Raw genomic sequence first — 26,128 nt, forward strand, 5'->3', positions numbered from 1 at the left:
AAACTTAGAAGGAATGGGCCAGAGAAAGGATAACACAGTTTACATAATATATTTCAGAGTTCATAAGTTCACAGAGTTTTTTTTCGACAAAACCCTACGGACCGGATTGTTTCCTTCACTTTGTCCAGTGAATAGTTTTATATAGATGATATCAAGCAGGTTCTGGCATTTTATTTTCGTATATTATCATGTCATAATATTCCATATATCGTTTCATATATAAAATTTGACAATCGGGTGTAGTTATTAAGTACTTGTATGCAATAGTTTATTAAATAATCTTTAGAACGAATTCTATGATATATATTAAAACAAATAGTCAGGTTTACTTTGGAGAACTCTGGGACAATTTTGCCCACTTTATGTTCTTAATTTTCCTAACTGATTTAATGAATTCAGATTAACAATTATTATACACAATTCAAGATCATTACATTAGACAGTGCAAACACAGTCCATATGTCAGCCCAGCCTATGATCCCAGTAAGTGACAATGAGAACAGCCCACGAGCTCAGACCACGTTTTCTCCTCTGCCGTCTTTCGTTGCGGACAACGTGCGATATGTGTATGTTTCCAAAACTCATTTTTATGAAATTCCTCTCATGCGGAGCTACTTCCTTATAGCAAACAGAAGGCAATACAATATTAACTGACATTACATTACGAATCAGATAGAACACCCATGGTTTCCAACCTAATATTGACTGCGGATATTCCTCCTTCACGTACAAAAATCCTTCAATAACGAAACGGAATGGCTTGCAGTCAGAGAAATAATATTGCCTTCAAAAAGAAACAGCAGTAGCCAATAACGTTAGAAATGCTCTAGACAAGCTCTTATATCGTCCTCGACAGACTGATAACTTCTGAAGCAGATTTCTCTTTCACTCAAAGGTTTCTGTCAGCTGGCCAACGGAGATAGGTGTGTTTTGAGATTATTGCTTTTAGTTCATAGATATAAAGGCGGCGATCATTGCAGAATAAAAAGAATAATGTTAATATATTCATAGGAAATTGTTTGTGTTTAACTTTCAGAATTGCCCTACAGAAATGCAGTAAAGTGATTAGGATAGAAACATATTCTTATACAATGAAAACAATATAAATAAAAAATAAGAAAAAGGTAGATAAAATCTATTTTTTGAATAACGGAATTAATTTTGTTTGAGATAAACTCATGTTAAATAATTACTAGACTTATTTGAAAATATACTCCAGAGCGATGTGTTAAGCGTGTTATATTTAAGCTGCAAATTAAAGCAAACGTTGTTGTTTCATTTTCATGCATGTGCAAGACAATTGCTTAAATATTCACTCAGATAATTGGAAATTATAATTCTGGAGTTATATGGTTTCATGACTTTTACTTATCCGTTGGAAAGTACAATTGACCGTTTGAAATTGAATACATATTTCACGAATAACCGGAAGTGGATCCCTGTCAATCTTCATGATGTACAATAACACCAGTAAGCTGGACCAAACAGTTACGAAGGAAAATAACACGAACCTCACTTATCAATTCTACCAGGTAGGTTAAACTTGCTTACGGTATTCGAAATATAATTATGTTATACTTTAACCGTTGTTATTTTGTACCATTTTAATGGGCTTAAAAGAGAAAAAAATGTAAAATATATATCGTATTGCAAGTACGCTCTTTTGATCTGAAATATGTCAACCTTGGCACATGTGAGTATTGTTAGTGGTTTGTTAATAGGTATTAAATTCTTTAAATAGTGAAATGTCATAAAAAAATGTATATACAGGTTCACCCATAAGCTGATATTATAGATAGAAAGAAATGAATGAACTCTCTCGGTAAAAAGTTGTTAACCCAAATAAATATGACTTTTACAATTTAATTTTAAAATATTGACAACGATGTTAATTGAGTCAAATTACTGAAGTTTTTTTTAATTTAATTTAATTTAAGTTAAACGTTATTTGCACCACAATATAAGCATTGATTCCACAATATATGCATTAGTACCATGATATATACATTGATATCACAATATTATACAATGGCACCACAATATATGCATAGACACCACAATATATACATTGCACCATACTGTTTACAAAATGGTTTGCTTTAAACCAAGTATAACAAATAAGATTAAAAAAAAAACATTTTAAGGAATTGTTTAAAAAAACGAATGGAACGATAACACTTTTTACGTAGTAAACAGTATGCTCCAACAAGTTATGCAAGTCTTAAACAATTGATATAATAGTTTATGGTCTTTTTTATATTTCATGCTTACGCGCATTGATATATTTTATAGGTGTAACCATTAAAATCCGTTTATATACCGCGGATCTGAAAAATTAATGTGCAGTTATTCATATAACGTAAACACGTTTGCCATGACGCCATGTATGATATGGTTAACCGTGTGTGCGTTATTTAGTTAAGCTCTTTAAGAATTCCAATACATATAGATACGATTTACATTTATCATACCATTGGTCGTGATGTGAAAATGTGATGCCTGAGGACCCCTTACAATGTTTGTATCATTCAAACGGGTATTTTCTACTGATTACTACTATGTTTCAAATAATGAAAACAAAATATAGAAACTTGATTACATATTTTGTTTTGTTTTTCATTCTAATTGATATTGTTAAAAACATATTTGCACTCTTTCAAGGCCTTAACATCGTGGTTGTATTATTATTATCGGTCTTATATTGACATATCTTTCCTTTTCAAATTTAACCATCCATATCGCACCAAATTATTATGGGGTCGAAAGGCATTTAAGTTATTGCAGAACGGAAACCTTAAATCTTCGGATAGAAAGGATGATTCATGATATCAATACAATATCACAATTGTGGTCATTTCATCGAAATGCTAAAAAGGCAAAGGCTTGTTATTATCAGGTTAGAAACCTCGTTATTAAGTTTAGTATTTAATGACTACTTGAAATGTTAATCACTTTATAGTTGAAACGTTATATCACTTTTAACGTATACTAGAAACGCTAATGGCCACAAATCACAAACGACCTCTTTTCAACATGTTTATTAAAGTTTATTTTGTCCTTCTGACACAATACATACATTAACAAGATAAACAATTTTAAATTTATATAATACATGATGATTCGCGATCCTAACATATCCGAAGATGTTGCGTTCGGAATATGTTCTCAATTGCTGAAAGGCCGTTCGATTGAGAGGCAAATATTGTCATTTTGTCCCTTGACCTGTACCCCTAAACAGAGTGTATATTTTAATGTTCAACTACCGGTTGAATCCATGTAGGTTTCATTGAAGTATAAATAATATCTGATATATATAATACCGTTACTGCACCCACTGCATCCAAATAATTTTTAACAAAGTGCGAGTAATGTATACATTAAATCACGAGTGTTGGTTGAAGTAAAAAAGTTGTATCATACATGTGAAGCTTACCGCGCAAAAGATGGCGTATGCTAATTTGAATTGCTTTATGATTTATCTGCACTCTTCTTGTCGCAGGGTAACTTGGCGTCTGCTGTGAGCATACACACAACAAAGTAAACGCATCGACTGTATCAAATCTGTATTTGAATGCAAATGTATTTTAAACAAATGTTGATCAATTTGTATAGTTGATTAAGTTATATAGTATCTTGCAGAATGTATAGAAACATATTATAATAAACGTACATACTTGGTTTTGTGAATTACAAGAGTCGAAAAAGGACGTAGTTATTTTTCCGATGCAAACGAGAACAATTTCCACACCGGAATTATTTATTTTCCGGCCCTTATGGGTTATTTGAATTGATTTAACTATTCTTGAAAATAAAATACAGCCTAAGTTGCTTCTTGTTACATTGTTACGCCTACCTCTGCTGTCAACACGAATTAACTGCTGTCGCCTACACTAAAAATGGTATTTGAATTTATTACAATTGGAGCATCTCTTGATAGTTCGACCGACCAAAGCATTGGAATCGATTTAAACGATTCATAATTAGGTCATTACTATGGTGAGTATTAAACAATTATTGACTACTGAGCAATTTATAATGATCTGATATTTACTGGCAATAAGTGGTTCATTATGTGACAATTTAATTTTAAAGTGCCATCTCTTACAACTTATTTGCTTAAACTATGTTGTATACTACCTTCATAATTATCCTATAGTAGTTCATGCATCTATATTAACCATTAATGGTCTATAGAATTAATATTTACAGTTTATTTCGTACACAAGAAAATAAGATGAACAATACCTGTTTTTCCAATATATATTTCATCGTCCGTTATAAACACAAAGGTAAACTTACTATAAACACTAATACAAACCAATAACAACATAAAGATAAAATTATGAAACAAAACGAAAAAAGATTGAATTCATAAATAAAATGACATTTTATATTAATGAACTCTGTGTCATGGTGTTTTCTTTTAATCTTAATTCATTACACAATTAAAACAATAAAACACCACTACAAATCAACGAAATATAAACACTCTTTTAAGTATTTACATATCTTAGGATTAGGGCATCACATGTGTCATAGTTAGTTTGTCTTTATATTTATCAGTTTTAAATGACTTTCCCGGGGATGCCTGGAATTTATCAGAAATGCGCAAATAAGTGCTGCTATGCCAGAATGATTAATGAAACATTATCTGAAATTGAATTGAATGTATATTAATGCCTTTCAAACCACAAAATATGATTAAGCAGACAGAGTCAATGCTTATGTTTGAAGATATGTATACTTCTTTGATACTATATGTTTCGCTTTATCAAACAGTTAAATGTTTAAGATATAATTTCAAAATTATTTTATACAGTTATAATTTCATAAAAAACAATGGTTTTCACCGTCTAGGAATGTTAAGGAACTTCTCGGATAAAATGCGTATAACTAGATTCAATTTATATAAAAGCAAGTTAATGGAATCGTGCAGTACCATATGGATCAGTTTCGGTCAGAGATGGTAACACACCTGATGTTTATTCAACAGCTCCATCCTCGGCCGATCCCGTTACCCATAAAAACAACACAAAGTACGTCATGAAAGTCCTTCTTGATAGTCCTTCAAAAGTGTGAATAAACACCTTGACGTCAATATTATTTTTATGCATACACTTATATAAGAATGACGTTTGTTTTCACAATGTATATGCTAATTGGAAATCTTACCTTTTTCATGAACAATTCGCTTTGGTAAGACTCTCTGATTTGCCACAAAGAAATGCAGTTTAATTAAGAGCATATTTTCATTTGTTGAATAAAATATAAATACAAACTATGTATATACATTTTTTTCTGAGTTTCTGTATCAAAAGTGTTTAAGATAATTTAAGTGCGACAGCTTTTCGGGAAAATACTCCAGACCAATATGTTTATCGCGTTACATAAACGCTAGAAATTAAAGATAATATGTTTTTAATATAGATGTGCATCTTTATGGAAGACAATAGGCGGTGTTGCATTAACTGACAATACTTATTGAGGAAAATCCTTCTGAGCAATATGTTAAACGTAATAAAGTAAGCTACACATTAACGCTTCTGTTCTGTTATATGTACATTTTTGTGGCAGACAATAAGTTGTAATCGGATGACCTGTGAATATTTACTTATATAATAGGAAATTACAAAAATATATTGTGGAATTGTTTCCATTGGGAAGTACAGATGCCCTTTGAAAGTTAAATATAAAAGTAAACATAAATAGCTAAAGAATCACAGGAATTCTATCAATCTTCATTATGCACAACACTACGATTGAGCTGGACCAGCCAGTTACGAATGAAAATAATACGAACTTAGTCTATGAGTTCCACCAGGTAAGTAACGGTTTCTTTAGGTATCAAATACACAATTATTTTAATATGATATTTCTTGTGTCACCATATTCTTCTGATAACCTTCGAAAGGATTAGAGAAGAAGTGATGGAATAAGAAGAAATGTAAAGATATATTCTAAATACACTGAAAAATACAAAAAAACAAAATCTACATCTATACTTGTGTTGCTTCCGTTTATTTATTTACACACGCAACACCATTTAACATGATACCAAGATTTTACGTGGTCAACAGGCATAACCAATTTAAAGTATTACCGATGATTCAATTGTAAAACAAAATTAATTGTGTATCGGATATACTATGTATAATAATGTAAATGTTGATGCCGGGAACAACCATACAATCTTTGTATCGCTTGAAAGTGGTTTATGTAGAGTTGAAAAATAAAAAAAAAATATTAAGAAACATAATATTGCAAAAGCCCTGTTTTGTCCTCACTTTTTAAAAAAGACTGTCATTTCACTCGGACTTTAGGTTAAAAACTGAAGAAAAATATCCAAATGCCTTTACTGTATCGGTAATAAATCAGTAATATGTATTTTGGGTCATGTGTTGACTGAAGCAAGCAGTACACAGGACCCTTTGAAAGTTGACGGCCTTTACGGCATAAGAAAACATCGGATATCTCAATCATTATGTATTTTGTATACAAACATAGAGTTTAAAATAGCGGTAAGATTGAGGAGCTAGATAAATATAAGAGGATAATTGTTTGTTTTTGTGTATAATAGCTATATTTACTTTTTGGTGTTCACGAGGAATATAAATTGCAATTTCCCAATTTTACACCAATATAAACATTTTACTTTATTGGTGATGCGCTTCAAAGGGATATTAAATGACCCTTAATTGTGTTTTTTTAGAAAACTTTCCAAAGTGTAGCGGCATTCTGATATGTTCTCATTTGAATTGTTTCCCAGCCCTGGCTGCGCTGACGTTTGACTTCGAATGAGAAAGCGAATTTAAATTTCAAAAAGTGAAAAATTTCTCTTGTCATTCCATATTATATAGCAATCATTCGTGTTCGCGCTATGACGCAAGAAACTGGTCTTATAGGTATATGTGTGAGTAACAGTAAATGCATATCAACTATATTTGAACATACAGCACTTCAGACTAATTGTTTAATTTATATGGTAGGTTTAGGGTAGTATTGATTCAAATTGAACGCATTCTGAGTTTGGTAACAAACTCAGCAAAATCATCTCCTATTGATACTAAATATGAATACAACGACCAACGTCCTTGTAAGGAATAAGATTATTTATATAAGAGGAAGTATTACTTGAAGTTGAATTCAAATCAAATTGAGACGGTGTCAACATGCTGCTTTTCCTTTTTCGGTTTAATGCTGATTTTCATTGACCTCATCTGAACAATTTGCAGAGAAAGCCTAATCAAGTCACCGAAATTGAGTTTGGTTGAGGGTCAAAAATGCGATGAAAAAAGCATTTAAACAAGCCGCCAAAAACAACTTTGCAATACTTCTGTAAACAACCGTTTATGTAAATGTACTCATTTAAAAATAAAAGATTGTTTAAGATATTCTTGGTTGTTTACAATACAGTAAATATCCTTACAGGACTCACTACGTCACAATTACTCTATTAAAGTATTTGCTAACGTCCCTTTGTCGCTTGTATATACACTGAGGTAAAGTTATATAAACTGAGGATTCGAACAATAAGAACCCACAAACAGATGGATTTAAATTGGTTTGAATTTAACTAAGGATATTATGGTAAACATATCTCGATACAGACACTAGTATTGTGTATTGGATAAACGCCATGTCGCTGTGGTATTGTTTTGTTTAACAAATCATCATGAAAGGACGCATGCAGTAACCATATGTGTCCGTATCGGTCAGGGATGGTTAAACACTAGGTTTTATTACAAAACATCACCAATCCTAGGGCGATACTGCAACCCAAACATAAAAACAACCTTTGCCGTCATAGTTTCTATTATCGTTTACATGTCCTCGTCCTCGCTCCTATATTCTAAATAAAGAAGTCTTTAGTATGTAGTCACAAACTGTTATTTGGTATTTGAACAATCATTTCTTGTTAGTGTGCATGTATATCAAAACGATCATGTCAACGTAAGACAGAAAACACTCTTTTAAATAACAAAGACCGTGGTAATGTAGTTCGCATGTGCATAAATCAATTGATACAATAGAAAAGACCATCAGTTATTGCACATATGAAAACAAATTCAGCAATACGAATTGATATAAATTATGAACAAGATAATATATTATGAACAAGATAATATATAATTATTTAGATGGTTAATAGTTAGGGCATTTCATGTGTCATCGTCTGTTTGTCCTAACATTTATCAGTTTTAAATGACTTGCCCGGGGTTGCCTGGAATTTATGCGAACGTAATTGCTTCAGAGCCCTTATGATTAATGAAACATTATCTTTAATTGACCTTTTTGATTTTCAAAGAGTTTCCAAACACAAATCATGATTTAGCGTAAAACGTCAATTCTTATTTTGCAAGTGTTTTTTAAAACTGTTTTACTGAATGTTTTGTTTGAACAAAAGGATTAACATTTCATATGGCTGTTTTTAAATCTTATTCAGTTATATAATGCTAAAAAACAATGGCTTTTTACGTTGGCTTTTGTGCATCTCCAACACAATGTGGTATACCCTAATCAATAAAAGAATTAGAAGACTCGTTCAGTATTCTCATGTGTCCGTGTTGGTCATGGATGGTACATTTGTTTGTATAACCAAACATCCATCCTTTGCCGATACTGCAACCTTTACATATTAACAGCAACTCTTTGACATGAATATTTCTATATTTATATACTTATATTCACAATATGAAAATTTGTATGATGAATGTATCCTTGTGTACGTTCCCCTATTCTAAATAAGGAAGTCTATAGTATGTTTTGATCAACTATGTGTGAATATTTGAGTAAACACTTTCTGTAAGAGTGCATTTACATCACTGCGACCTTGTTCAATGGCAAATAGATCAAAGCCAAATATTTTGAAATAAAGTACAATAACCATGGCTACATAGTTCTCTTAAATGTATTATAATACAATTAAAATGAATCTTTAGACGCCGCACACTTTTGTTTTAGTAAGCTTTTGTGAAAAAGTGGTTCACTGTATTAATGCAATTTTACTATGTTACATGTGTCTTAAGGATTTATCATGAAATTATCTATTTTATATACTTTTAATCAACAAAATTGTATTTTAAGCAATGTAGTGTTGTCCACAATTGATATAAAACGGACATCATGTCTGAAAACCATTACATTTTATGATGAATAAATTATCTATAGGTTCGTCTTTAATACGTTAACAGATTGGTTATCCTTAAGTTCACGAGCTTCAAATATATCTCGTCTAACGTATAGAATTAGCGTTGTGTCGATATAATTTGTTAAACACAACCTGATACACGTCAAAATGTCCATGTAAACTATATTTCACACGAACAAGTATCAAAACAAAATGCCTTCACTAATCTAGATTACTAGTAACGATAGTTATGTCCCAAATATACACAACAACATGAATCCGGTAATGTTTACAAATCGAACACTAGCAAAAGGTTGTTTACCGGGCATGTATCGTAGAACTTTTGTGTCGGGTAAAAGTTCAACTGATTAAATAAATCATAGATAAATTCTGTATCTGAGGATTGCACTCCACTGTATAATATATACAGGTTTGTTAAACGATATACCATTTATGTTTTGCTTTCCAGTTGTTTATAAAGATTAATCTGTGATATTTCACTGTTCTAATAATATGCATTAACAAGAAGGTTTATATCAATTTTAGTAATAAGCCACTCGTAAAATATAACTTTTGGAGTTAACTCGGTGTATGTTATGTTTAAATGTATTATAATATTCCACTGAAGCAAACAATTACCCTCTATGTCTTTATTGAAAATGATGAAAAATGAGATTGACCAATCAAACACTTGACATGTTTTTACTAAGCTCTGTTGAATGAATAAGTCATAGGGCGTTATTATATATTCATGTCACTTTGTATATCGTCAAAACTTAGTTTGCCTCATAAAATCTCCATACCAGGGGCAGTATTCATTAAACAACTTAAGCAATTGAATTTGAAAATAAATGTTTTGATTGGCCTGTATACTTAGCTGACAAATAAGCTGAATGGAACCTCTAAGGTATGTCTAAGAATAAGGATAAGGTCAATATTGAATACTGGCCCAGGTGGCTATTGTAATGGTAGGTTTTAGTTTCGATAGAGGTCATAGCAGTGTTTAGCAAATAATCAACATGTACTAGCATATCAATTCAATCCCTCGTATTTCCGCCATTATTGTTTACCTGTCATCATACACCAGATATAAGCAGTGTTTTAACAAACAACATTTTTTTTATATATAAACAGATTAAGGGAACGTACATACAGGCCCCAATTTGTCTAAACTTCTTAAGCTTAACAGGCTTAAGTTACTTATTTCAATTAGCAGAAATACATACTTATAGTGATTGTTTATAAATAAAAATTGTTTGATTGTGATAATAATAACAAAAATCACTATTTTAAGTATGAACACATTTAACAGAAGTATATAAAAATGCAAGATATTGAAAGTCAAAAATAGTGGGTTTATCTTAATCCTGTTATAAGTGACTTCAGATGTTTTGAGAAATTGGGGACTGGTTCTTGCTATTTCGCCCCGACTTTTACCAACCAAAATAGAGGTATCGAGGCACCCAGGCGACACATCGTTGATTTTTATGATAGATTTACCTCAATAAAATATTCAATGAATTCCTATTAGCTACATTAATTTTGCAATAAAATGTTATTATTTTTTCTGAACATTTTTACAATCATTAAGAGTTTAGAGACCGTTTACAATGAAATAATTATAACATAGATAATCTAACAGAGGACATCTTTTAAATAATGAAACGACTGCCTCCTAAGGTAATGCGATATATCTGTGAAATGTTATAATCGAACTATCAAAAATACTTGCATATCAACATATTTTCCCTAATTGCAGCTGATTATGCCCAACTTTGAATGTGTGTTTGCTTATATTTTATAAGGAAACATAGAAATATTTTAGGACAAAACTATCATTTTACGAATAGTTTTCGTAACCATCTAGTTGGATAAAACAAGAAGCATAAAACAACCTGTGCTATATAATTTTCATTGCTGAATATATCAATAAACTCAATTATGTCGAGAAAGTCCATTCAACTATTAAGTGTAGATCATGAACTGTAGATTAAAAGAAAGTCATTCCGGTCTTTAATGATGCCTTGCTTAGAGTATGGTCAATGCCGTTTTAGCACCAGTTGCTCTGATGAAAGTATTTGAAGTCATTTTTTTATTCTCTCAAATGCATGTACAACATGGAAAAAAAGAGGTATTTTTAGAAAATTTAAGATGTTAACATTCAAAAATGAATTACCATATTTAAAAATCAAAACTAATATTAAATATATTATCTCTTTCAGAGTTTTATAACAGTTTTATGCAAATGGAGAGTCACGTTTGATGTCGGTATCTGTGGAAAAAATATAGAATCTTGATGTAGCAGTGATTTATATGATACAGTCTTGGAGCCAGATTATCCGAAATCATACAATACATACACAGTATGAAACCAGCAATCTAGGTTTGGTTGAAACAGTTAATTGACATTGATGAACTGCGCAACACTTTCGGAGACCTCTAGGATCGGCTGAATGCGTTTATTTTTTTTCGTTTTTAATATCATCAAGACAACATTACTAGTCCCAAAGGACCAGAGACATGATACTACAAAATAAAGTGCATCTGGCATTTGGTAGTATTTTTAAGAAATTTTGATGATATTTATTTATTTTGTCTAAATAAAAAAACAACTAATTCATTTACCCCATCCTTGGGCGATACATAAACCAATCTGTACTTAAATAGTTATAAAACAAAATCTCCATCCTTCGTCGACACTTTAACCTATTAAAAGAACACCATCATCATCATCATCATCATCATCATCATCATAAAAATACATCATTTCGTTATTCATATACCTAAAGAAGCAAGACGTCCTCACCGAAAATCGCTCGTGTTTTTTAATAGTACGCTTAACCAATAGTGTTAACGATGTATATGTCCATGTGCATGTTCTCCTATTATAACTAAAGACGTCTATTTAATGTAACGATGAACGATAAGAACTATTACCCACCACTGAGGATCATATGTGTCATACCAAGGACCGGTCAGCCTGCCACCGAACATGTATATGGACCAACCGACTTTATATGTACGAAGAAGGACGCATTACTGTTTGGTATACTATTTGTTGACATTCGAGTACTATAATAAACAAAAACTTAACTCCAGTTTATTTTCAATAGGTCTTTGTAATGAGATAAGTTTCCTCAAGTTAATGCATACTTTGATAAGATTTACCTTTTGCGTTTTATCTTTATTAAGGATTGTTGGGATAAGAGTGAGGTTTGTGCACCTAAACTGGTTTAAACACCAAGTAAATTTACATTTTACTGACTGTTACAAAGCGGTACCTACAGTTCTTGATAAACAAACCTATTTTTTATATAAAGTATGTATGCACTGTGCTGTTTGTGGGGTTTTCTGCTGTTCTTCTATGTTTCTTGTTTGTGATTTTGTGTCTTTGGCGTTTACCCAATGCCATTTAACCGGGTTTATGTTTAAACTTTTTGCTACTGAGTTTGTTTCTGTAGCGTTTTGCATAAATATTGTTATGTCTTTTGCTTTAAGATTCATATGAATTGTTTATTGCGAGTGCAATTAAAGAGTTCGTTTTATTTTTTAACTTTGTAATTTGCAAATAAAAATATATACATATTCAGAAATGCTTGAATAATAAAGAATTTCGTTCCTGCATTTTTAAAATGACCACGATCATAGGGAAATACAGCTTTGTCTATCTAATATTGTAATGCAATATCATAATGGATATTGACAATTATATGACTTAAACACTTTCCTAATATCAATGATATATTAAAATTCAAAGCAAACGGAAGCAGATCTAAAGATTGTAACGACATTTTATGAATCATATCACTTTGTAGTTCTTGCAAAATACAATTCCGAGAATGTTAGCGTTCCCTTATGAAATTATATCGAGTAAGCCTTTAAGTTGATATACATTTTATAAATGGACAACATTTATTGTATAGTGATAATTATTTCAGTTATTCATTATTAAGCCGTACAGACTGCCTACGTTAGTTTTACAGTTATATATCACATTGTATACCAATATTTTTCAACTGTTCTAAAAAACCTTTTAATTTTGATAAGCCTAGAACTTTTTTTGGAAAATGTTAAAAACAGTTTGTTAGATATCTGATCTTTAGACTGTAACTTAGTTTTATAAATGTATCGATTGTTTTACTGGCTTTTCTCGCGGCAAACATTATAATTACATTTTTGAGAATGTTAACATTGCATTATAAAATATCATTTAGTCAGCCTGATATTAAGGAAATCATAAGCGCTTAGGTGACATATATTTTCCCAATGGAGAACACTTATTTCATGGATATATTTATTTCAATCACTTATAATCAAGCCATATTGACAATAGGCGCTTGACTCTGAACGTGCAAATTGAAAGGTTGTTGTTTGTTAGTTAAGGTGACTTTACAAGGAGAATATGGCCGCTGATTAACACTTTTAATTGGAAAATCAAAGATTTGCATGGACGCAGTAAAATGTGTATTTCTTATGAACGAATGCATGAGTTCCTATCTTGAACTGGAAAGCAGGTGGAATTAAGACATTTGTATTAGTCAAGCTTGTCCGGATGTTCCGTTATAGGGACATAAGGATTTGCATAATAATACAGAGATTGAATGATACAAGATATCTGACACAGAGAGAATGAGTGTGAGCATAACGCATCGCAGCTGAGAATTGATCGGCAATCCTTGATATAAAATACAACAACCATGGTTATGCCTTTATACAAAAATTATAATCATTAAATTGGTATAGTTAATCTTAATCCTATCATAACGTCGCCTTTATAAGCAATTTCGGTGTTTTGATGAAAGGAAATTATCAAAATGCCCGATATCTCCTCAATGTTGTTGATATCATTTGGAAGCGCTTACATGTGGAAAACAAATGTGAACAATGTAGGATAAAGACATGATCTAAACTATTGACCTGGGGCCTTATTCAATAAGCAACTTAGATTGAATTTAAAATGAGGATTAGAAAGTACGCGTTTTGATTGGCCTGTATGTTTAGGTGACAACAATGATGAATGGAATCACTGAAGCATGTCTAAGCATAAGGACGGGATCAATATTAAATACTGGCCGTGAACCCTTCAATTATGCCCATATAACAAGGCTTTTAATGTTACGTTCAATGGTGGTAATATTAAACGTGTAGCATAATTTTGGATCGGACACCTCAAAGGAAGTCACAACATTTTATTCTAAATCAAACAATAGGCTTGTACATTTTTGTTTTATTGCGATTGGGCTGGATTTTCTTGATATCTCGAAACTTCCCCTCTCATATAATTTCCTCTTTACGAGACCAGATCATGTTCGCCTTTCTTAAGAAACCACTTCTTCTACCCAATAAAAGTTGTTTCCTATAGAATTATGTCTGTCTGTGCATGTAAAGGTTGATTACCTCCGTAAATATATCTATATCCCTGATTTATTCTCGGACAACGTCTGATTATTGTATAACCTTTTCTGATATATCTTTTTAAACAATTACACAGCAACTGTTTTTCATATTAACGCCTCATTTTCCGCAGTCATTTACCATTTTTTTATGTAGTCAGCATACATATTCATTCAATTGTTTCTCATAACTGCTTCAAACTGATACGTACATTGTCTATAAACAAGTAAGATTACACTTTTTTGAGGAAGAGGTATATAGAACTTTGCATGAAAAACATATATATTTTTTGCGCAGTCTGCTGGATATTTCTGAAATCATATCAATACATTTTCTTGACTGAAATTGTAATATAACGAACGATAAACTACGAAGTACGTGTCAGACGTGTATTATGTACCAGAGCTGTTTTCTATATACACCATTATTGCAATGATGGACGATGGCCACCAAAGTGGACATTGATCCATCAGAGATTCATAGAAAATACATTTTTGAGTAAAATATGGTAATGGCATTTATAACTGGATACCTTAAGGTACATTTCCATCATGCACATTACCGAAACTATATTTTGCATCACATTATAACGATCAATATATTTCGCAAACGGAGCCTCGATTCGATTTGGTTTGAAGAAAAATGTATAAAACGAAAGTATATGTCTATTAAATGTATGGCCAATTTTGAAACGTCGTTAACCCTTACATTGCGTCGCACTTGTCATATCAGAATAAAATGCATCGTACATCAAGTTTTCTTAATATATAAGTATAAATATAAGGACAAATGTAAATATGTTCAATTATTATATACAAACTGGTCCAAACACACGCACGCACGCACGCACGCACACGCGCACGCACGCACGCACGCACGCACACCAGTTCATTGTCATTAGTCATATAATTCACTACCTACATTCAATTGTATTAATTTTACATGTCTTTTTTATGGGCCGATCCCTTTGATAACCAAATAAACAACTATTTTGACTTGACTTGAACTACTTTCTTGACCATTACTTTAACTTTCGACTAATGTTATTGTTTCTGTAGTTTTTCATATAAATAACGGTGCACTTAAACTGCGTGTTACGTTTGTCAATACCCATAAAGAACTATTGAAATATTTTATTATTAATTTAAACACGAAGGAACTGCGTAGGCAAGTTTCGTATGCTATTTTCATGAATAGTACATCTATATATCATCCAAGATGCAAATGTAGCTCAAAGCGAGACAGAATAAAGCAATTTTCCATGTTAACTCTCGTAAAAAAAAACGGGAGGAAAATAGGCAAATTATGATTAATTGTCCTATACGTCATACAAAGCTAATAATGTCAAGTGTAGGCTGATGTATGTAATTATTAGATTGACGACACGGAAACGTTGATTTAGATAGACCGTAAACAGGATTTGATTAAAAGTCTGTAAAGAAATATACTTTTTGCATCACACTACTACGTTGCTAATCTTCAGATGATCCTACTTGTTACATGTGATGCCCTCGCAGCTGACTACAAAGAAGACGTTCTTTAGACAACCTTTCAGTTTTTTAACCTAACCACTCTTTACCGCCTACAATAATTACACGGAACAAAGTAGTGCGAAGTAGAGCATTACGTTGCTGAGCATAGATTGCCTATAAACAAGGTTGCGAACAAACACTTGTTTTGTCATGGTGACATATCCCTGTCGTTATATTACCTGAAAACGTTCGCAAATTGCATCGTTAAACAACCTAATAGTCGCGATAATTATCTAGCTATCAGGCTACTTTCGTTAAACGTTTTCGTAAAATATATAATTCCATTTCTTCTCCTACATCTCTACCTACATGTCATCCTTTTTATCGTCCTACTTCCCATCCAAAGTCTCAATTTTTCCTACTTTTCCTCTGACATCTACCCCTATATTTCCTTTATTTTCTCCCCTTCTTCTCATCCTACATCTCCTTCTACATCTTCTCCTACATCTCCTCCACATCTTCTCCTACATCTCCTCCTACATCTCCTTCGACATGTTTTGATAAAACTTGCTTCAAACACATGCATTTTCCATCCTGAAAGAGAAATACCTTTCTAATGTCAAAATCCAAACTACATTAAAAATTAAAAATGCATTGCCTTTGAAAGTACAAAATGATAGAAATAATACAAAATATATGATTACTTTACCAAAAAATCTCAAACCACAAAGCAATCATGTATTATAAGTGATACTATTTTCTGTGTCTACAACGAATTGGGATTATGACAACACGGTGTTTAACCGCACCTCTGCACTTAATACAGTGGTTCGTTATGGGTTGATCGAATTGCCAGGCCTTACCATAATAGATATTATTTTTGCATCGTGAGCAAAAGTAATTGCTTTGTATAATACTTGATCTCATGACAAATTGTCCAGTAGCTATTCGATTGGAATACTGATAGTCTGAGGACGAACTGTTTATGTTTCTGATTGGGGGTTCCACGATATGAAATCTATAATTCAATTGTCTTAACAAGTGTAACATAGGGTTATAGATATTGTTTTAAATCGATTGGACCTGTAACCAATCCAGATACATTGGAAAACCGTAAATCATTATAAATATTATGTACAAATATTGAACATCTGCGATGTTTATTTTAAAAATAGCTTTACAACATATTGTCATAAATTCAAAAGTGAAACCTTTGAGTGTATAAAGATATAATTTCACCGCTTCACGCTAATAAACCTTGTTCAATAGGAACAAAAATAAAATGAACTCACGAAGTGCTTGGACAAATATATGAAGTCATGGTTTGTATGACATCATTTTGCTAAAATTGAAAAGGTTTTCAATTAAACATCAATTAATTATACACCTTTTTTTTCTGATAAATGAGCGTTTTTCAGGTTTATAAGCTGAAAATCCTGTGTAACACGTTGTCACGACTTACCATGTATATTTAAGAATAAACATCTGATAGTCTAATGTAACATTTCGTAACGAGTTACAACGCATATTTCAGGTTTAGCAGCAGATAGTCCGATGTAACATTGTGTAACGATTTACATATATTTAAATATATATATATATATATATAAGGTTAAGCAGCTTAAAGCCTGAAATGATCCATTCTTGTGTTTGTTTCAGACCGAACAGCTGATGTTTCTATGTATCTTGTTTGTAACGATCGTGGTCGGCAACTTCCTAATCCTAGCCGGCATTGTTTCCTCAGGCAAGCGCAGATCACGTATGAATGTGTTCATCATCAACCTAGTGTGTGCAGGTACACTAAAACAATTAGTTAACGTATTGCAATATATGGGCAATAACAGTAAGTCTACATAGCTAATCATAGTACCAATAAATAAATGGCACAGTGCCTTTATTCATGTCATTATCAATTCTTTATGGCTATAGAGAGTAAACAGATGTTTTCGGCATATCACGAGCCTTCTGGTCCATCTCGACTGACAAAGAGTTGTCGCAAGTATATTGGTCTCACTGGCATATAAATGTTTAAACCGTTTTGGTTGCAGACCTTTCCGTTGGCTGTCTCCTGGTACTTACAGACATCATTTGGAAGGTGACAATCACGTGGTACGGGGGCTACATTGGCTGTAAGGTGGTCAAATTTGCTCAATGTGTAGCTACGTTTGGTGCAACCTACTCTCTAGTGGCGCTGTCTATAGATCGACTGGATGCAATTGCAAGACCAATGAATATCAACAATGTCGGTAAGCACGTTGCAACATGTTCACATACAAGATTACAAAGCATATGTCAGATGTAATATTGGAGTCATAGTGACATGCAATATATCTTGAACATATTTTACATCACTGATTGTCAAATATTCGTTTAACGAAAGTGGACGTATATAACGTAGATTCAGTTGGACTATTTAGAATCAACATGCTTGCGGAAATCACATCAAATAATGAACGCTTAGGCAGTCAAGATCTAAATAATGTAGACAACATGTGTCCTACATTGCTTCTTTAAGATTAAAAGGGACTCTGTTCTCTGCACGATAAACTGGAAATTATAACTGTGCTTAAGTCTTCAATATAGCTTGAAGTATTTGTTTCCATTCCTTATCATTATTATAAGTTTTTGGGCAATTTAATTGACGAACAACATTTTAAAAAGTTTGCCTTCGTTTTTATTTGATGACTTTTATCAGAAAGAAACGTGTTTTTGTAAAATTAAAGAAGACAATTATACAACATAGTGTTTTCGGATACTGGTAATTAAATTAGTTTTTTGTCTAGCCTCTTTTCAGTTGAAATATACATCTTACAATAGTTATTACCAGATACATTTTCAATGTTTTAGATAGGTCAAAGACTCATTTCAAACGAAGCAACCAAACCAAACATAAGGTAACAATCTTATTTAAAAACAGGTCAATTATTATTTTTTTCTCTATTCAAGAGAGGCGGTGCCGCATACTTGTTGGATTGGCCTGGTTTTTTGCTGTTCTATTTTCATCCCCGATGTTGTACATGTCAGAAATGGACATTGTAGACGGGAAGGAACAATGTTGGATAGACCTACAACCATGGGTGTGGCGGGTAAATACAGCTTAACTACTTCTTATATTGTTCCAGCTCAAGGCACCACAATCCACCTTGATGATGTTTGCCAAACGCATTATAGATTAAGCATCTGGAACATTACCAATAATGATCTTAGCCGTAAAGTGAGATTATCTTAGTGCTTTACTTTAATTTCGTTTGGCAAAGATGTAGAATGAAATGATTTCTAGTATTAAAGATTAAAAACATACTAGGGAAGAACACATAATTACTGGATGCCATCTGTTACTTAGATATTCGAAGTAACGACTGAAAATACGATACATTGATAATGTTAAAATGATGCACATATTTATATATCAAGTTTGTTTGCATTTATCATTTCCAGATCTATGTAACCATGGTTTCATTCGCGGTGTTGATAATTCCCGCCATCATCATCGCTAGCTGCTACATCGCCATTGTCGTGGTCATCTGGTCAAAATCCAGCAAGTTTAAATCCCCCGACACTAGGCGCTGCGCAGAGAAATCTAGTCTTTCAAAATCAGGTATTCACTTATTGTTAACAAACAATTGGATTATGAACTAAGCTTTCACTCTCAAATTTACATAAAACTCAATAGTTATCATTTGTTATTATATTTTCTACAACTATGGTTTCGTGTACTCAATTTTGTGTTAAACATGTCTTTGGGTTGCAATTAAGCTTTCAAAATGATGTTAAGAAATGTTAAAATACGGCTTTGATTGAGGTTGTTTGTTATTGTGCGGCGTAGTTAGACTTTTAAAGTGTTTGTTGAGCCCGTACGTTGTGCATCAGAAGTGGGTATTCATACGAGTATTTGCTATTGTACGTGTTGCTGTAGTTTGTACTATTTGTAAGTACGCCCATTTATATAAACATTGGCGTAAGGGAACGAGAATACCTACAAACAACGCAAAAAATGCACTATAAGTCGGTTTAAAATTGATGTTTCAACCATGTATCATTAAGCAAATTCATTTTATGGTGTCTGCGTTTTCCCATCATTGCCTAGGGCATGGCAATAACAGAAATATTAAATCGAACGCTGGCTTTCTGACTGATGTTATCACTGTTTGTGTCACATAAAACGAGTTCTTTGATGCATTCATTAAATGCACTTAGTATGTTCTTAGAAGTTTAGAAATGCATCTTACATTTCTAGAAAATAAGAAATAAAGCTGTCAAAACGTGTGTTTGTTTACTTAGTTATTTACATATGAATGTTCGTTTAGGCAGAAATTTTACCCTTTTTGTTGTTTGAATAAACAGCCACAAGGTCAATATGGTATGGCAAGATCCTGGAATCAAAGTAGAAACAAACGTAAACAAAACCTAATAGATATCAGTTACCATTTGTCAGTGTCAATACATAAACACAACGAACAGCGCAACAAAAATGCATGCTTTTATCGAGCTGAGGTTGTTTCACTCTTTTACATTTTATACGTGTATTTGTGTTTCGTATTAATTGTAACTTTTGAATGGAAACTACAGGGACAAAACCTACCGTTGTGTTTTTGAAAGTCACGAGGATCAGAAGTCAACCGCCAAGCACACAGTGAAAGAGATACACACGGCAACACAATAAGCATGATTTTAGGCTACGATATATCGATGTTTTCTAATCATAATACATGTTTAGCACACCGTCTTTGAATGGTACGCAGCAAAATGCGTTCATAAAGTGTTAGCAAAATCGTACAACACTATTTCATTTTCCAGGTTCTATCACTGTCCGCTTTACGGGTTCCAATAGACATTCCAAAGCCGCAATGGGAGCTTCAAGCTCAAGAGGAGTTATTCCGAAGGCCAAAATTAAAACGATTAAAATGACATTCGTTATAGTATTAGGTAAGTCTTGAAAATGTATAATGGAAAGAAGAGTTCATTTTTTAACATAAATGAACCACGTATCTGGAGCAATAAGCACAGCGAACATTTTGTCATAACATCTGAACGGATGTTTAATAACACGGTACTGAATAGGACATACAAAATAAAACAAATAAGTTCGTGCTTCACATTAATTTTCTGTTTTAGTGAAGTTCGATTCAAGAATAAAACACCTAGTAAAGTTCCTACTGCTTGCCTTAAGTTTGTTGATATAAACCCTTTTATTAATATTTGAAAGAATTACTTCTTATACATTTCAGGGGTACGGTAAATGTTATGTAATTTTTCTTCTTAGCAAATGTAATGCCATTTCTTTTCTGAAAGAGTGTTTGTGAAGAACGTTATCGCAAGCTATATTCCAAATGCTGATTTTGACAGGCAATTGAAAAGAATAGTAATTTCGATGAATCGTCAAAAAATTCAAAATTTGAATAAAATATATTTGATTAGTCATTCTCTCCGAAAGTAAAACACTGCAGGTTTATTCCATCGCCGTTAAGGGAGGAATACTTGAATAAAGTGTTATGTTTCTCTGTTTCAGTGTTCATATTCTGTTGGGCTCCATATTTCATCTGGGACTTGTTGTACGTGTTCGGTCACATCAAGATGTCACAGAGAAGTATCGCTATCAGCACATTCATCCAGAGTCTAGCGCCCCTTAACTCAGCCGCGAACCCAATCATCTACACGCTGTTTAACACGGCCATATTCACAGGAATGTTTAAGAAACGTCACGCATACAATTCCCCGCCCCATACGCCACGTGCTATATAGACACTATTCATGCTCAAAATTATTCAACGTTCTTAATTCTAAGCTAGACTATTTGGTGCTTTACTCTAGACCGGAGTCGTTTCAAGACTTACTTGGCGTAACTGATCCAAATATCTATGCACGAATTTGGCGTAAATGATCAAAACATCGATAGTTGAGGCGGTGTAAGACGGCTAAACAGCGATTCTTAGGTTAGCATAGATCATAAAAAATAAACGATACTTGAGCAAGAAAAACTCAGCCTAACACCGATATTTATATCGGCAAAACTCATACAAACACCGATACTTGAATCGGCGTAACTGATCCAAACACCGATATTTGAGACGGCGAAATTCATCCAAACACCGATCCATGAGTCGGCGTTACTCAGCTTACACCGATAAGTTCATTTGGTGTATTTGGCCCAAACACCAATACTTCAGACGGTGTAACTCACTCTTACAATTATACTAAAGTATTCACCCTTACATCGATATATGCTTCGGTGTGAATTATCATAACACAATGCTTAAGATGACGTTTCTCATCCAAACACCGCTACTAGAGTCGGCGTTCGTCATCCAAACACCGATACTAGAGTCGACGTATCTCATCCAAACACCGATACTAGAGTCGACGTATCTCATCCAAACACCGATACTAGAGTCAACGTATCTCATCCAAACACCGATACTAGAGTCGACGTATCTCATCCAAACACCGATACTAGAGTCGACGTATCTCATCCAAACACCGATACTAGAGTCAACGTATCTCATCCAAACACCGATACTAGAGTCGACGTATCTCATCCAAACACCGATACTAGAGTCGACGTATCTCATCCAAACACCGATACTAGAGTCAACGTATCTCATCCAAACACCGATACTAGAGTCGACGTATCTCATACAAACACCGATACTAGAGTCGACGTATCTCATACAAACACCGATACTGTAGTCGGTGTTTCTCTTCCAAACACGGATACTGGAGTTTGTGTATCTCATCAAAATAGCGATACTGGAGTCGGCATAACTCATGCAAACAGCGATACTGGAGTCGGCTTATCTCATTCGAAATTTCAATACTGGAATATGGATACTCATTCAAACACAGATAGAAATTTATAGTTATATTTAATTAAATTTTTAGCTGGTGTCATATTCTAAAACGCATGATACTGATTTCGAAGATAAATTTGATAGAATGCATATCAATTTTAAAGCACTGAACATTGATTTTCACGAGACTGTGTGCAAATAGAACATTAAATTGAAAGCTTATAAGTCAGAGATATACCTTTATTTCTTACATAGGTTTTGTATTAAGTTATGCTAGTAACTATGTAATGAGGGATTTGTTTTATGTCATTCTATAACAGAGATTTGCATTAAATATTTATAAAAAATATGTTTGCTTAATATTGTAGTGTGTTCATATGGATTACGTCTTCATAGAATATTTAATAAACGAATACTGTCATCTCTATTAAGTAAGCCATGCACAGTAGAAATAATATTCTACATTAAAAATGCTGTTTTAATAGATTTTGCACCTAAATAATGTGAAGTGTATTTGAAAATGAATATCTATCTATTGTTACATTGTGTTTCATGTTTGTATTATATAAAAACGTAAGGCATAGTTATTTCTTGTCAATATTTCCGATAAACTTTAAATTTTATTTGTTAAAAACAATTTTCCAAAAAATTCAGATATTGTAGAATATATACGTGTTAAACCTCTTTAAAGCGCTACATCATCAAGTTAAATAAATGTAACGAGTAAGGATAAGATGATTTGTGAAGACTGGCAATTTGGTTGCTTTTGGGGGTCAGTATGGCTTGTGCAAATAGTGTTGATACCAAGTGGTTTTCAAGAAAAAATAAATTTGTTTTGAATATATTACATGATATATAATTTCTATCCCGGTGCAGTTTTGCAACAAGTGTGTGCCATCTACCGGCTTATCTCTCTTTCTAATATCCATGCAGATTCTTAAAAAAAACCTTGTTGTTATTCATTAACACCTGATTACAATTTTACATCTGCAAAAAAGAACTATCTAGCTCTAATGGATTATTATCTGAAACTGGTTAACCAATTGTGCAAAAAAGACGCCCTCACTTATTCGTTGATTGACTGAAAACATCAATAAACCAACGTTTCCCTCTCCCTGATAAATCCTTTCATGAATATATCATAAGAATGTAAGTTCGTTTTTCATTTCATTAATTAAATTCAGGATTTAGAATGAACGTAGATCACAACACACGTTTTCATAAACAACGTGAACATAGCTAATAGTCTCCATTTGTACTCTGCTTCTTCCAATGTAAAAGTCTGTGTTCTAACACATAGTAGGTCCTTACAAAAAATCACATAAACTTATTTTAATTGTAAATTATTCTGTCATTTCCATACATCTGAAAATAGTTACAATCTGAAAAGAATGAGAAATCAAACATGTCTTATTAGTGCTAAGTTGAAAAGAATGGTATTTACTTCAACAATGATTTACTGTAAGAGCTTTTCCTTATAATATAATGACATTGGTAGAAAGGACCAACATAATTTCAACAAAATAACCAAATAAACAATATTATTAAGTTTGCAATCCATTATGTATGCAAAAAACATACTGAAACGTTTGTGTTAAATATATAAATGCTTGACATAATTTCTTATTTTAACAGAACACTTAGTTTTACTCAGCACTCTTTTATTGAAAACTCGAGTTCACTGGCGGTTCAAACTTTTCAACCAGCCGTAAGGTCCTATTTCAATCCGGTTTTGAGCTTGACGTGCCATTGTCATTTATTACTCATTTTCCGGTTAATGAGCTCGCGCGCAATGGATTTCATACAGAGCAATATTGTTTCCCGCATAGTACCGATGTTAAACATTCGAATCAAACTGTTCGTTATTTTGGCCTTTTACAACCATCGGAATTTGTGCAGGATTGTCATTCACACCAAAAATTATGCAGCGATTATCCCTGTAAATGCATTCATTTCATTCATGTTGTCATTCTCTACTCCTGCTAGGATGCACTTAAAGTCAGTTTTAACTGACAAATTCGATCGTTATAAAAACCTGTAGTCCAGTTTAAATGCTTTTACTGCACTGTGGATAAGTGGATTATCCGGAACATTGTGTTAATACATGTTATAATGAGTGTAAGTGGATTATTCGGAACGTTGTGTCAATACAGGTTATAATGAGTGTAAGGGGGATATCCGGAACATTGAGTTAATACATGTTATAATGAGTGTAAATGGGATTTCCGGAACATTGTGTTAATACAGGTTATAATTTGTGTAAGTGGATTATCCGGAACGTCGTGTTAATACATGTTATAATGAATGTAAGTGGATTATCTGGAATGTTGTGTTAATACAATTGGGTTATTAGTACTGCGTTTTGATCCGGGGGTTGTATTCGACTCGAGTGTATTTTTGCGGAATCGGATTTCACAAGACGCATGCCGATTTCTTAAAAGTCACATGATTTCATAGTAAATGTCATTTAAACGACGTACTATTTTGTTTTATAACGTCATTTTAACATCGTGCAACTGTACTTGTTATTACATGACGTCATAAGAGTGAAATACGGCCGTATTGCACAGGAGTAGAATAAGGACTTCAGTATTTTGCGATATGCATTTCGTTTGGATTTATGATAGGTATAATACAGGCTATACTGAGTGTAAGAGGGTTATCCGGAACGTTGTGTTGATGCAGGTTATAATGAGTGTATGGGGATTATCTGGAATGTTGTGTTAATACAAGCTATACTGAGAGTAAGAGGGTTATCCAGAACGTTTTATTTATACATGTTATAATGAGTGTAAAGGGGATATCCGGAGCGTTGTATTCATACAGGTTATTATGTGTGTAAGGGGATTATCCTGAACGTTGTGTTAATACAGGTTATAATGAGTGTAAGGGGGTTATCCTGAACGTTGTGTTAATACAGGTTATATTTATTGTAAGGTGGCTTTTCGGGACATTGTGCATAAATACGTTGTGCTAATACGGGTCATAATGAGTGAGACGGGGATATCCGGAACGTTGTGCTAATACAGGTTATAATGAGTGTAAGGGGGATATCCGGAATGTTGTGCTAATACAGGTTATAATGAGTGTAAGGGGGATATCCGGAACGTTGTGCTAATACAGGTTATAATGAGTGTAAGGGGGATATCCGGAACGTTGTGCTAATACAGGTTATAATGAGTGTAAGGGGGATATCCGGAACGTTGTGCTAATACAGGTTATAATGAGTGTAAGGGGGATATCCGGAACGTTGTGCTAATACAGGTTATAATGAGTGTAAGGGGGATATCCGGAATGTTGTGCTTATACAGGTTATAATGAGTGTAAGGGGGATATCCGGAACGTTG

At 32.9% G+C, this 26,128-nt stretch overlaps 1 protein-coding gene across 1 annotated transcript in view; it reads left to right on the forward strand.

Annotated features, from left to right (window-relative positions):
• The window catches only part of LOC128241247 (cardioacceleratory peptide receptor-like), an 84,359-nt gene extending 62,624 nt beyond the window's left edge, over nt 1-21,735 (forward strand). The window contains exons 3-8 of the mRNA XM_052958193.1: nt 17,653-17,788; nt 18,042-18,239; nt 18,940-19,079; nt 19,432-19,591; nt 20,791-20,919; nt 21,503-21,735. Of these exons, the coding sequence (XP_052814153.1) occupies nt 17,653-17,788; nt 18,042-18,239; nt 18,940-19,079; nt 19,432-19,591; nt 20,791-20,919; nt 21,503-21,735 (996 nt within the window). The remainder of the gene's footprint in view (nt 1-17,652; nt 17,789-18,041; nt 18,240-18,939; nt 19,080-19,431; nt 19,592-20,790; nt 20,920-21,502) is intronic.
• The last annotated feature ends 4,393 nt before the right edge of the window (nt 21,736-26,128 follow it).

This window comes from Mya arenaria, chromosome 7 (assembly GCF_026914265.1).
Source record: "Mya arenaria isolate MELC-2E11 chromosome 7, ASM2691426v1".
Lineage (NCBI taxonomy): Eukaryota > Metazoa > Mollusca > Bivalvia > Myida > Myidae > Mya > Mya arenaria.